General features: G+C 35.1%; 1 protein-coding gene across 3 annotated transcripts in view; it reads left to right on the forward strand.

Annotated features, from left to right (window-relative positions):
• Positions 1–13,725, forward strand: part of PRKACB (protein kinase cAMP-activated catalytic subunit beta) — a 73,465-nt gene that overhangs the window by 11,858 nt on the left and 47,882 nt on the right. Inside the window, exon 1 of one of the 3 annotated variants that reach the window (XM_040987353.1) lies at positions 8,045–9,623. The exons of 1 other annotated variant lie outside the window; for it this stretch is intronic. In XM_040987353.1, coding sequence (XP_040843287.1) covers positions 9,617–9,623 — 7 coding nt within the window. In that variant the 5' untranslated portion in view covers positions 8,045–9,616. Of the gene's footprint in view, positions 1–8,044; positions 9,624–13,725 lie in introns of those variants that run through there. One more of the 3 variants, XM_040987354.1, reaches the window with a different exon arrangement.

Here is a 13,725-nt window from a genome sequence, read left to right on the forward strand (position 1 = left end):
ATTTTTTTGAAAGGCAGAAAAACAGAAAGAGATCATTGAGAAAGAGAGCTCCCATCTGCGAGCTCAGTCTTTGAGTGACTGAAGGCAGGTGCTTGGGACTCAATTGAGGTCTAGGATGTGGGTGCCAGAAATTGAGTCATTTAAGCCGCCACTGCTGTCTCTGAAGGTCTGCATCAGCAGGAAGCTGGATTCCTGTGAAGGTGTCAGGGACTCAGACATGTGGGTCCTCTTATGCTGCTTCATTGCACATTAGCAGAAGCTGGATAGGAAGCCGAACAACCAGTGCTCAGTTTGACATTCTGGTTTGGGATGCTGCCATAAAAGGCAGCAGTGGTTTTATAACCTCAGCTCTTATTCTTGTATGTGTTGTGGATATTGAGCTTTTTCAAAATGGTTTATTGAAGAAGCCATCATTTTCTGATGGTGTGTGCTTGGCACTTTCTCTGAAGAAAACTGAGTGAAAATGTGGAGATTTACTTCTGAGCTCTCTGGTTTATTTTATTAGTCTATTTGTGTTTTCATTCAATACCATGCAGTTTTGGCTATTTTTGCTTTAATATATTTTTGAAGTCAGATAGTACATTGCTTCAAACTTTGTGCCTTTTGCTAAAGATTACATTGATTCTGTGTGAATTTCAATATAGATTTCACTTCTGTGCAAAATGTCAGAGACTGTTGCTGTGGAGCACAAGCATTGAATATCATAGAAGAAATGTATAAATTCCTAGAAAATTAATTGACATTGTTCACATGAATAGAAAAAAAAATCCCCAGTGTTTTTATGGAACTGCTAGTCATCACAAATAAACAAAAGTGTCTTGAATAAAAAAAATTTGCCAGCTTTTAAAGTTGTCCAATTACTATTAGCAAATTATCTGAGACCAAATTTTTGAAGATTAGATATAATCAGGAATGAAGTAATAAATTGAAACAAGAATGATAAGGGAGTGAAGGATTGAGTTTTACTTGCAACTCCTAGAAACATAGTGTCTTTCAGCTTTGGAGTCTAGTTATTTATTTAATTATGATTACTTAATAAATCTGACCTGCTTGGGACATAAACAGCATATCATGTTCTATTTTTAATTTTTATTATTTATTTTAAAGGTAGAAACAGAGATAAATATCCCATCGGCTGGTTCATTTTCTAAATACTTGCAGCAGCATGCACTGGGACAGACCAAAACCAGAAGCTAGGAATTCAATCTGGGTTTCTACGGAGGTGGGAGAGACTCAATCATTTAAGCCAACACCTGCTGCCTCCCAAGAGTGCCTATTAGAGACTAATCTATCCAATGCTTAGATGAATAAAGAGATGGATTTTTTGGTTAGTTTTTAATTAACTGATTTGCATCTGCAGCTGCTTTGATTTTGCCACTGCTAAGTATTCAGTGGTTTAAACAGATCCTAATGAATATGATATATCCTTGCTCTTTATAGGATGCCACTGATCCTTGTATAGATCTTAGTGATTCTTAATCAGAAGACACTGAGGTCCTACCAATATTATGCTCATTCAAGGATTACATCGTGGAATTTTGTTTCTATAATTTTTACTCATATCCTGGCTTCCTTGGCAGATTGGAAGTATGGGTAGATGTTTTCAGCGTTTCTGCATACTTTGTCAAAAGCAGCCTTCCTTTCTTCAACAACTAATTCTGTGTTAGAAAACTACTAGTTCATGACCTTATAGCAGCTCACAGGTTTGTTTGATTTAATCTTCCCACTCTTATATAAATAATCGAATTTGGGGTAGATATTTGGTGTAGCAGTTAAGATAATGCTTGATAGGCCTATATCCCAAAATGAAGTGTCTAGTTAAACTCCAGGGTCTGGCCCAGTTCAGCTTTCTGCTGGTGTGCACCCTGAATGACAGCAGATGATGGTTCATGTTACTGGAACACTGCCACCTACATGAGAAATTCTAAGTGAGTTCCAGACCATTGGCTTTGGCACGGCCTAATCCTGGCTTTTGCAGGCATTTGAGGAGTTAATAGAAGATGGGAGGTCTGTATGTGTGTGTCCAATTTCCTTTTTTTTTTTTTGCCTTTCAGATAAACAGTAAAAAAAATTTATGACATAAATTTGATAACTTATATAACACACATACACAATACTATGATTTTAAATGAAGAGAATGATATAAATATCCATACTTTGGCATTCTTGAACCATTAGAAAAACTGGTTTTAGTGACATGGAAAAAATTGGGCAATACTGTCATTTTTTTATGAAGATTTATTATTTGCTGTTGCACGTATTACTTCTATTGCTTTACTTGCTTGGCCTTTGCAAGTGCCAAGATTCCATGTCCAATGTTTAGCCTAAATCACCACTCAGATTCTCTCTCTCTCTCTTTTTTTAAAAATTTTTTTTAAAGATTTATTTTATTTTTATCGGAAAGGCGGATATACAGAGAGGAGAGACAGAGAGGAAGATCTTCCGTCCGATGATTCACTCCCCAAGTGAGCACAACGGTTGATGCTATGCCAATCCAAAGCCAGGAGCCTTTTCCGGTCTCCCACATGGGTGCAGGGTCCCAAAGCTTTGGGCCGTCCTGGACTGCTTTCCCAGGCCACAAGCGGGGAGCTGGATGGGAAGAGGGGCCGCCAGGATTAGAACTGGCGCCCATATGGGATCCCAGGCGTGCAAAGCGAGGACCTTAACCACTGCACCACCGCGCTGGGCCCTCTCTCTCTCTTTTAAAATGTATTAATTTTTATTGGAAAATCAGATATACAGAGAGGAGGAGAGACAGAAAGATCTTCCACCCAATAATTCACTCCTAAAGCGGCTGCAATGGGCAGAGATGAGCTGATCCAAAGTCAGGACCCAGGAGCTTCTTCCAGGTCTCCTGTGCAAGTGCAGGGTCCAAAGGCTTCAGGCTGTCCCGGACTGCTTTTCCAGGCCACGGGCAGAGAGCTGTATGGGAAACAGGGCCAGCTGGGATTAGAACCGGTGCCCATGTGGAATCCCAGCACGTGCATTATGACTTTAACTGCTAGGGTAGTAGCAGCACCCCTCAGATTCTCTCTTTCTTTCTCTCTTTCAGATTCTCTTTTAATAAAGCTGAAGTGTGTCTTCCAACTTGTGGTGTATATATCTCCTGCTAAAATTTATGAAAGAGGCTCTAGTTAAAAGTGCTCTAGTTAAAAGTGCTCTATATTTGATGTATATTCAGAATTCTTTTTTGTTCAAATCTATTTTATCTTTTTCCAGTTAATTATTTCTGTTTACTTCTGAACTTTGGAAAGAAATGTCTTTTTACCAAGTCCCACAGGGTTTTGTTAGATCTTTTCTCCAAGGTAATGGCTGCCTGCTAGCCTGACAATTACATAATGAAGTTGTCCACTGAAGGGAGTATTCCCATGGCAAAGATCTGATTCTTTACCTAGTTAGCTTTCTTTACATAGGTTGTAAAGCACTTGATAGCTTTTAAAAAAATTGAAGAATAATATGCATGCCATAAAACTCATTACTAATATACAATTCTGTTAATATATTTATGGAGTTATACAAACATTACCACAATTCAGTTTTACAATATTTCCATGACACCAAAAAATTTTTATAGCCATAATCAGTCAATCTCCTCTTTAACCTCAACTAAGATAAACACTGGTCTCTAGATTTCCTTTCCTGAAAATTTTATATAAATGGAATTATATAATCTGTGTTATATCGTTTCTGAGTTCTTTCACTGGGAATAATACTTTTCAGGTCCATTCATGTTGTAGAACACCTCCATCATTAATTCTTTTTCTATTGCTTGATTATATTATTTTACGTTAATATAACACCTTTATTTAACCTTTCTGCAACTGTGCAGCTGATGAAAATGAGAGCTGTGTCCAGTTTTTGAATATTTTGATAATGTTACTATAATTACCTGAAAGTGAATCTGTGCATACATGTATTTTCATTCCCTTTGGCTAGCAATAGAATTGTTAGATTGTATGGTAGTTTCATGTTTGCCTTTTTAAGAAATTGCTAAATTGTTCTCTAAAATGACTGCACCATTTGCATTGTCACCATTGATATTTAAGTGATTTCCAGTTCCTCCATGCTGGTTTTGATGGTAGCCATTCTGTAGGTGTGAATTGCTCTTTTGCAATTGCATTTTCAGTCTGTTTTTTCTTATCAGCTGATGATACTGCAATGACTATTTACATCTGGTTTGAAGAAGTATCTATCTTCAAATAAATTCCCTACTTTCCAGTTGAAGTGTTTGTTGAGACCATCAGTGCTGCATGGCAGGTAAAGCCACTGCCTATGGAGCCAGCGTCACAATGGGCACTGGTTTGAGCCCTGCTAATGTTCCTGGGAAAACTGTGGGGATTGCTCCAGTACTTCGGTCCATGCCTTCATGCTGGAGACCCAGATTTAACTCCTGGCCACTGGATTTGAATCCATCCAGAGCCAGCCATTGTGACCATTTGGAGAGTAAGCCCTCAGCTGGAAGATCTCTCCTTTCTCTGTAATTCTGCCTTTCAAATTCATAGGTAAATCTTTTTAAAAAGAAGAAATGTTTGTCTTTTTTATCAACCCTCAAGAATTCTTTATATATTCTGAACCCAAGTTCATTCCCAGACATGAAATTTTATATTACCTCTTACTGCAGTTTGTCTTGTCATTTTTAAGGTTGTCTTTGAAGTACAAAACTTTGTAATTTTAGTGTAGACTAAAATGTCTTTTTTTTTTCCTTTATGTATTTCATGTTTGGTGCCAGATTTGTAGCAATATTTTGCTAGCCCAAAGTAATGTAAAATTATAATTTGTACCTTTTCTGTAAAACCATTTTTAAAAGATTTACTTATTTGAAAGGCAGAGTTTAGGCAGAAGCAAATATCTTCCACATACTGGTTCACTCCTCAAGTGGAAACAAAGGCCAAGGCTGGGCCCGGCTGAAGCCAAGAGCTAGCTGCATCCATGTCTTGTGTGTGGCTGGCAGGGGCCTGTACTTAGGCAATCTTGTCCTGTTTTCCCAGGAGCATGAGCATGGAGCTAGACTGAGAATGGAATAGCCAGGACTGGAACAGGTATCCATTTGGGATGCCAGCATCAATGGCAGTAGCTTAACGTGCTAAGTCACAATGTCAGCCTCATAGAAATCCATCATTGCATTAAGTTTTGTATATGGCATAACATAATGAATCAAACTTTTGTTTTTAGGTATGGATATCCAATTTTTTCTGCTTCAGTTATTGGAAATATTTTTTTCTCTATTTAGTATGTTAGTCCAAAATCAGTTGGCCACAAATGTATGGGTTTGTTTCTGAGTTTTTCAATTTTTTTCTTCAGTCTATATGTCAGTGATACATTGTCTTGATTATTTTAGCCTAAAATTAAAGTTTAAAATCAGTAGTATCAACATTGTTTAGGCGAATCTGTGTCCTTTTAATTTGTATTTCATCTCTCAGTCATTATGTATAATTTGCATAAAGTTGTCCCAAGTAATCCCTTGTAAATCTTTTAACTTTATTACCATTAATAATGTTGTCTTCTCATTCCTGATTTTGGTGATTATTGTATTCCTTGTTACTGTTTTGTTCTAATACTGCTCAGTCTATCTCAAGTTTTACCAATAAGACTTTTGGTTATATTAACTTTTTATTCTGTTCTCTGTTTTCTATTCATTGAATCATTCTCTGATCTTTCCTTTTTGTTTGGGGTTTTTTAGTTCTTTTTTGATAATTATATTTATTTGAATGAATTGCAGAGAAAGAAGGAGACAGAGAGATGGATCTTCCATCTGCTGGATTACTGTCCCAAGGGTCAGGGGATAGGCCAGGCTGTTGGTGGGAGTAGCAATTCCATCTGAGTTTCCTACACATGTGGCAGGGGTCCACCTTGCAGTGCTCTCTCTCTCTCTCATACATTAGGAGGGAGCTTGCCTGGAAGCGAACATGTGGTACTTGAACTGATACTCAGATATACTATGCCAGCATTGTAGTTGACAACCTAATCCATTGTGCCACACACCAGCCCCAACTTGGGGAGTTTTCTTTTGTTGCTTTTGCTTTTACAGTTTCTTAAAGTGAAAGCTTAAATTATTGGTTTGTGTCTTTTCTTTTAAATATAGTGAGTGAAGCCTTGATTTCCCTTATGGTCTGTTTTGTCTATATCCTGTAAATGTTGATAGCTTGTGGGCTTTTCTCTATTCAGTTTCAAATATTTTCTAGTTACTCTCAGAATCTGTGTGATTTACTATCCAAATATTTTCCACAGTTTATTTCTGCTGTTGATTCCTAATTTAATTCTCATTGATGAAATAACATATCTTGAAAGATTTAATAATCCTCTAAAATTATTGAGAAGTGTTATGTCGCTTGGCATATATTTGAAGAGTCTGCACATATTTGAAGAGAATATGTATTATGCTGATGTTAGATGCTATATTTTGCACATGTCATTTTTGGTTTTTTTACTCAATTTTTGTATACCTTTACTGATTTCCTGTGTAATTTTTCTGTGAGTTATTGAGAGAAGATGTTGAAATCTCTTACACAATCAAGCTGTACATAATGATGTTTTAATCGATGATGAACCACATATATAATGGTGAGCCGATAAAATAATGAAACAAAAATTCATTTAGTCTAATCATCATAACACTACAGTACAATTATTCATATGTTTGTGGTGATGCTACTATGAAAAACAAAAGCCTACCATACTGCTAGTTGTATAAAGAAATAGCACAAGTATGTCACATTACTGGGTTAAATATTGACTATACTGTATTTTTATCTTTTGTGCTGTCATCCTCCTATTTCTTAAAAAAAAGTTTACTATAAGATAGTATTCCATGTTACACTGACAACAACCTCATGCAACCCATATTTATCTCATGTCTCTTGACTGTATTGTTTTCTCTTGCTCTTGATTTATATTTGGTTCATTATAGATCTTATGTTCACTATTTGATTTTTTGCCTTCTCAAATCTGCTCTCAGGACTCTAATGTGCTTTTAAATTTTGGTTATTGACATTTAAAGTGTCTGGTTTTCATTTCTAAAGTAATATCTCTTTCCTCTGAAATTCCAAATCTGCTGAATCATTGCCATCATATTTTTCTTTAATTCTTTAAAGATAGTTTAGTCTTCATTCTTTTAACATATGTAACTAAGCTGCTTTGAAGTCTGCATCTGCTAGTTCCTGCATCTAGTCCTTTAAAGCAATACTGCTTTCTTCCCTCATTATGGACCTCATAAGCTTTTGTCTAAAATCAGCTTTTAAAAATAATGTTTGTAGTGGCTCTGGATTCTGGTTATGTTTTTGTTTTTTTTTTCCCTGAGGCTCATCTTACTAGCTTTTAATTATCTTCTTAATCTGAATCTGTGGAATCCATGTCCACATGATATGTGTTTGATTCTCTGTTCATGTTTTGTCATTCTTTATTTTGCTTTTTACTTTTTAGCATAACACCCCCAGAAATTATTCTATTTTCCCCTAGCTTAGGTGTTACTCAATTTTTGATCAGAGGTTGTGTTTGAACACTTGGAGCTAGTGTGTGTTTGCAGGACTATGTGTGGATTCAGGTGGAGTAAGTGGTGGGAGAGACACATTACAGTCTGTACAAGTTTTAACATTCCGCAAAACCTTGTTGGGTCTCCCCTTGTCAATCAGGTATTGGAAACTATCTAGCCCTTCTCTACTTCTCTCATTTGTATTTTCCTTGTTAGATGTATTACCTGGATCACCCATAAGGAACTGCAGATTTAACTGTAAGGTGAGAATGTTCCCTGTTAAGTTCTCTTCTTTCTTTTTTTTTTTTGCTTTTAAAAGATATATTTATGTATGTGACAAAGTTACAGAGAGGGAGAGAGACAGTGATATCTCCACTGATCCACTTCCCAAAAGGAAGCAACACTTGATACTGGCACAGTCCAAAGCCAGGAGCCAGGAGCTTTTTTTGATCTCCAGTGTGGTTGCAGGGGCCCAAGTAATTTAGCCATCCTCCACTGCTTCCCCAAACACCTTTGGAAGAAGCTGGATCAGAAGTGGAGCAGCCAGTACTCCAACCAACACCTTTATGTGATATGAGGGTGCTGGCCCCTCCTTACTAATTTTATACAGGTTTTTTTAAACAGTATAATTAATATGAAGTCTTCTCTTCCATTCCAAATCAAGTCGCCACATCCTCATCAGTGAAGAAGCTAAGTATCATGACCAGTCATTCCTTAGAAGTGTTATCCTAATTGATAGGGAAAGAAGAGGAGCAGCTGCAGACAAGAACATCACAGACTAAGACTCCCACTGTTCTGCAAAGCTCATCAGTTTTTCATGTGCGAAAGCTTCACAATTTGTTGTTTGTTACTGCTTGATTATCAAAGCAGTGATAATAATTTTTCTCACAATTTTGTCCAGCTCTCTAGTTGTTTGCTGGGAGATTTCCTGACCTACTCACACCCCTGCCACCAGAAGTCCTGCCTCACCTGGCAGCTTTTAAAATGGCAAATTAACTTGAAATTCTACCTGCAAGGCACCGTTCTGTAGCTCCCTACCATGTTGGCACAAATTTGTGCCTTTGGGGATTAGAACAGTCTTTTTACCATGCTATTTGGTTTGTCCACCTTGCTGCACAATAGATCATCTAAATCCAGTTTGATACAGGGAATTTCACATTTCTAATTGCCAGGATTTTTGTGTGTATTGCTTCCTTTGGAATACCACATGGATGGCATCTGATACTGTTTGTAATGCTGAATTTAAAGACAGTTTATAAATAATTTATTTCATAATTCTCCTTTTTAAATTCATATACATATAATTTTACTTTGTCTCTTTCATAATATAGAATGTTTAAATGGTTAACATTTGTGCTGCAGTATAGCTTTCTGGCTCATGAAAAATGAAAGCTATCAGCGATCTGGGCAATAAGATTCATCGCCAATAGTCAGTAGCAACAGCACAGAGCATTTTAATATCAGTGAGGTCCACAGCTAGCTGTAAGAGCTGGTGTACTTGAAAGACGTTTAGGTGCAATCATTCTGCTGTTTGTTCCTTGCCTGATTCAACATGGGATTGTGTGAGTATTTGAAGAAAACATCTTTTTTTTTATAGCTTTGAAAGATTTAAAAGGATAGATCAATGCTTAAATGTAAGGCACGGGGTAATTGTAAAAATCGTATATCTCTAAAAAGGGAAGATATTTTATTTATCTTGGTTGATTAACGTTTTAGAAAAGCTATTGCTTGGTTACAAGTGAACTGATAATGCTGGTCTAATGTTGCCGTGGTAACAACTCATGCTGATATAATTGAGAACATCTTATACATCCTAGCTTGAACATTTTCTCCCTGCCATTTTGAGTTGTTCTGGTGGTATATGAAGGAAGCTAAGACAGCTGGCTTGAAAGAAATTAAATCTGGTTGTATGCATCTTTGGCGTTAATGTGGCGTTTAGTAGTGATATCACATGCTGGGCAGTTATGCTTTGCTTCTAGAGGCTTTTCTTTGTAAAACAAAAGAAAGCTTTCTTCATTTTCTGTGTGCTGCATGTTCCAGTGTATGTGTTTACACCATCGGTTCCTCTACCTCTAGAGATTAGCATAACTCCCTTTGCTATTGGATTGTTGTTTTGAGCAATATGTTTTGGAAAGGTTGCTTTTCATCATGAGTGGTAAGTAAGCTCTTTGAGATTCTTCAGCTATATATTTTTAAAAACATATTTAGCTAAAAGAGAAAAATGCTTCTGAAAGAGACTGTTATGAAACCAGAGCTACAGTGAGTTATATTTTGTGTTGATGCTTGTGCAGTGAGGTATTATTGTAAATTGCTTTTAAAAAACCAGTAAGAATTGCAACGATGTTAACTGTTAATAGAAAATATCAATAACAAGTTTCTAATTTCATTTATGGTTTGATATATTAAATCCATTTGCATTTTTGTTGTATAAATTAATGAGTGGAATACCCACCCTCAAAAGAGGGATTTATTGATCCTAGAAATAGTTTAACTTCCTTTGATTAGCTTTGAAATACTGACTTTTGCTTACCTTCCTTTTAATTATGTTTTAATTCCTAATTTGAGAAAGGGTTGCTACAAAAATTTGGTGATTTGTTGATTCCTTCCACTAAAATTCATTGAAACATAGGCATTTGGTGATAAAAAAAAAAAAAACAGGCAGTTTTGGATTTGATGGCTTTGTTAAGATTTTAAAAAAAAACAGCTTTTGGGCAATAATTTATTGGAATTAGTTCATTGGTGATAGCTTCTTTTTGTTATTGCAATATGATACATTTTCCCAAAACATTTAACAAAGTGTTGTTTGAGAATATACTACAGCATTTACTGCAGCTTGTCATAGAAAAAAGCTGTTCACTTCAAGCCAATTCTGCAGCTAAAAATAGATATCCTGTTGTCAGAGTAAGAAATATTTGGTTAGAGCTCAGTTCATTTACATCTTTTTTGCTTAACAAAAAGGATTCTGTTTAGAAGTTAACCTTTTATTCAGATACCTTTGTTAGGAGAAGTATTATGTGATTTCTCTGAAAATATAGCAATCTTATAATTTATGCTTAAAATATTTGTTTTGAAATTCAGAACCTAGTGAGCTGGATTTTTGCTGTATAGTGACAAAACATCAGATCAGTTCATCTTTACTTGCATAACTGGAGATTGCCTCATTATCACTGATATATACATAAATAAATCTTGCTGCAGTACAACAAAAACCTCCTTAGCATTATTAGGTATTTGTTTATAGAGTGATCTTGCGCAGTACAGGATTTTTATATGGAAAATGTTATGAATTTTCTGGATTGTTATTTTCCTGTTGTTGAAGTAGAACTCTCTGGTCTAGGGTTCTAAATCTGGGCTAAAATTACCAAAACAACATGTCAACAATCCTTAGGATTTCTATGGATATGGAAACTGATTCTACCTAGTTATCATATTTGTGTTTCTTTGAATCAGACCAATGTGTGTTTTTCTTTGAAAGTCTGGACCATAAGTTAGAATGCTTGGAAAACCACTGTGATATTCTGGAGCTTTTTTTCAATAGAATATATTGCTTTTAGCTGAATGAAATTGCTTCTGCTTCTCTACTGCTTTAGTTTTTTATTCAGTAAAGCTATAGATTATGGATGGTATATACTTGGTCATATAGGTCGTGCTTTTTTTCTACCGTAAATTATAGTAAAAACAAGTAGAAGTTCTCACCTTTTCAAGAGTAGTCAATTTTAACCAATTTTATTCTTGCTATATTGATTAAATGCTTTGCCATTTCTAAAAGTGGAAAATTATAACTGATATAGGGTTTATCTGTAAAAATACACAAATGGTAGGCTTTTAAATCTAAGTCTATTTAACTATATATGTGGTATCTATCTGTATGTAAATTTTCCCAGCTATAAATCTATTCATCTCCTCTATGACAGTTTAATGTTAGATTTTTTTTTTTCTGGGAATCTAACATTGGTCTTTGCTGTGTTCTCTGAATGATCTCATCTATGCTCATATCTTAAGCCATTGTCTGAAAGTTCAGTTCAAAAGTGAATTTTCTGCTCCCATCCCCAAATCTCTTCTTAATTTCTGTAAAGACTTAAAGACAGAAATCTTGGAGTCATTTCTAACTTATTTTTTATCCTCCAGACATACACTCAGACTGTAAGTTCTGTTGATTCTGTATCAAAAATACCTCAGAAATCATTCAGTTGTTTCCAATCTTACTGACACTAGGATTGCTTTTAGGTCAGAGAGCCTACCTCCTCTCAATCTCCTTACAATAGCTGCTTCATAGTTCTTGCAGTTCATTTTATTTTTTTTCCAGATCATTTCCCACCATGCATCATTAAAATGCAAATGTGCCTGCTTCTTAACCCAATGTGAAGACTTTCTATTACTTCTGAAATACTTTCTGTTATTTCTAAAAGGATGTTAGCCTGCCTTCCTGGTTTCATGCAGTTTTCTTATAAATTTGATATAGCCTTTCTATACCACTTATAATATTTTTGCATATGTATATTCTTTACTTGCAGATATTCTTTATTGTAAATATGCTAAGAACCAACTATGCTTAACAGTGCCTCCATTTTTGACTATAGAATTGATTTATCTGCATTCCCAAATGAACTTATAAACCTAAAAATTATTGTTTTATTTGAAAGGAAATATTTGTATGTTAGGCTTTTATCTAAATTTTGTGCTGTTTATGTCAATCACAATGCTTTTTTAAATCTAGGTATTCCCATCAGTTACCAAATATATCAAGGAAAACACAAATACTGAGGGAGTTGGTTAATTAAATTTTAGTTTTCCATATTAAACCTTTTTTTGTTATTTTACCATTGAAAATTTTGATTGGTTTGAATCAGAAAATATGAGAAGTACTTCAGAATGTTTGTGGACAGTTTAGCAAAAGATTATTTTTGGTGCAAAAAGAATATGAAATCCATGTATGCTTATTTCATAGTATGTTTTTCATATACTTTTCGAAGGAACATGTACATGGATTTCACTACCATAAGTTTATCTTTTAATTCAGTTTTCTCTAAGATTTTGAAGGACTTATCATTGTTTCATCTGTAGTATTAAGTTACATTAAAAGGAATAAGAAAGTCAGTTGTGTGAGTCTGAACTTTCCTGTTTCTATTATTTGAAAATTGTTTGTAAAGGAAAGAAAAGCCCTCATATCCTATTTTTTTTCTTACTTATAGCTCTTTTTGGGGAGAAATATTTTCTTGTTAAGCAAACCAGTCTTCTCAAGAGCTAAGAAAAGTACTTTTTAAAAATCAAATGAACTATCTTAAGATTCTTTTGTTTAGAAGAAATAGCAAACTATTCAAATAGGCTTAAACAGAATAATACAGTACTACCTGGATGGACAGTTTGAGTTAGCTTAGATTAAAAGCAGGATTTGGAAATTGGTTGGGATACTAGCAACACCTTTCTCAACTTTTCTAAGATCATCTGATTACATTTTTCCTTGCACCTGTTACTTTGATTTATATAAACTATATTGTTCTGCTACTTGTACAAAATGGAGCTTATTCATCTGAAAGGTTCATACTTTATATAATATTCTTTTAGCTCATCTACTTTCTGGTATGTCCAGAATCACTGTGTCACAATCTTTGGTGAGAACTGTGGCCTACAGTAGTTGAGGTCTAAGATCAGTAGAAGAAGATGTTAACCTGCTATGGATTATAGGAAATTTTCAGACTTGAGCACATTCACTTAAGTAACTCCCCTTTCTATATCTTGACTGAAAATATAAGAATAGGAAACTGGAAATTTTTTGCATCAACACTAGAATAAAGCAGGCTGTTTGCCCAGAAATACACTGTATCTGATTGATGATCAGACTGCAAAGTTCAACCAATGATTTTACTTTGAGTTGTTTGCCTAACATTGTGGGGGAAAAGAATGCAAGACTCAAAATAACTCATTTCTTTTACTTGAAAGCACCAAATAACCAAGAAGTTATTAGGCCATTCAGAATGGAAAATGTGGCCTCTCTCCAGTTATGTCAAGACTCTTTTTGACCCCATGAGCATCAGCAACAACGAGGAGCCCTCTAGTCTTTCTTACATTATTTTTGAAGTTAACTGTAGTCTTTAAATGAAAACATAAATATATGTGAACTAAGAGATATGAGAAATTACTTGTAACAGCACCTTAGTCAGTACTGAGTTGGTCAGAAGTAAAATCCATATACATTGTTCGGGGGAAATTTATAAAGTTTTGGAAAGCTTTTTGATTATGAATGAATAAACAAGAAA

The sequence above is a fragment of the Ochotona curzoniae genome, unplaced genomic scaffold (genome assembly GCF_017591425.1).
Source record: "Ochotona curzoniae isolate NIBS_2020 unplaced genomic scaffold, NIBS_Ocur_1.0 contig_4612, whole genome shotgun sequence".
In the NCBI taxonomy this organism is placed as follows: Eukaryota; Metazoa; Chordata; class Mammalia; order Lagomorpha; family Ochotonidae; genus Ochotona; species Ochotona curzoniae.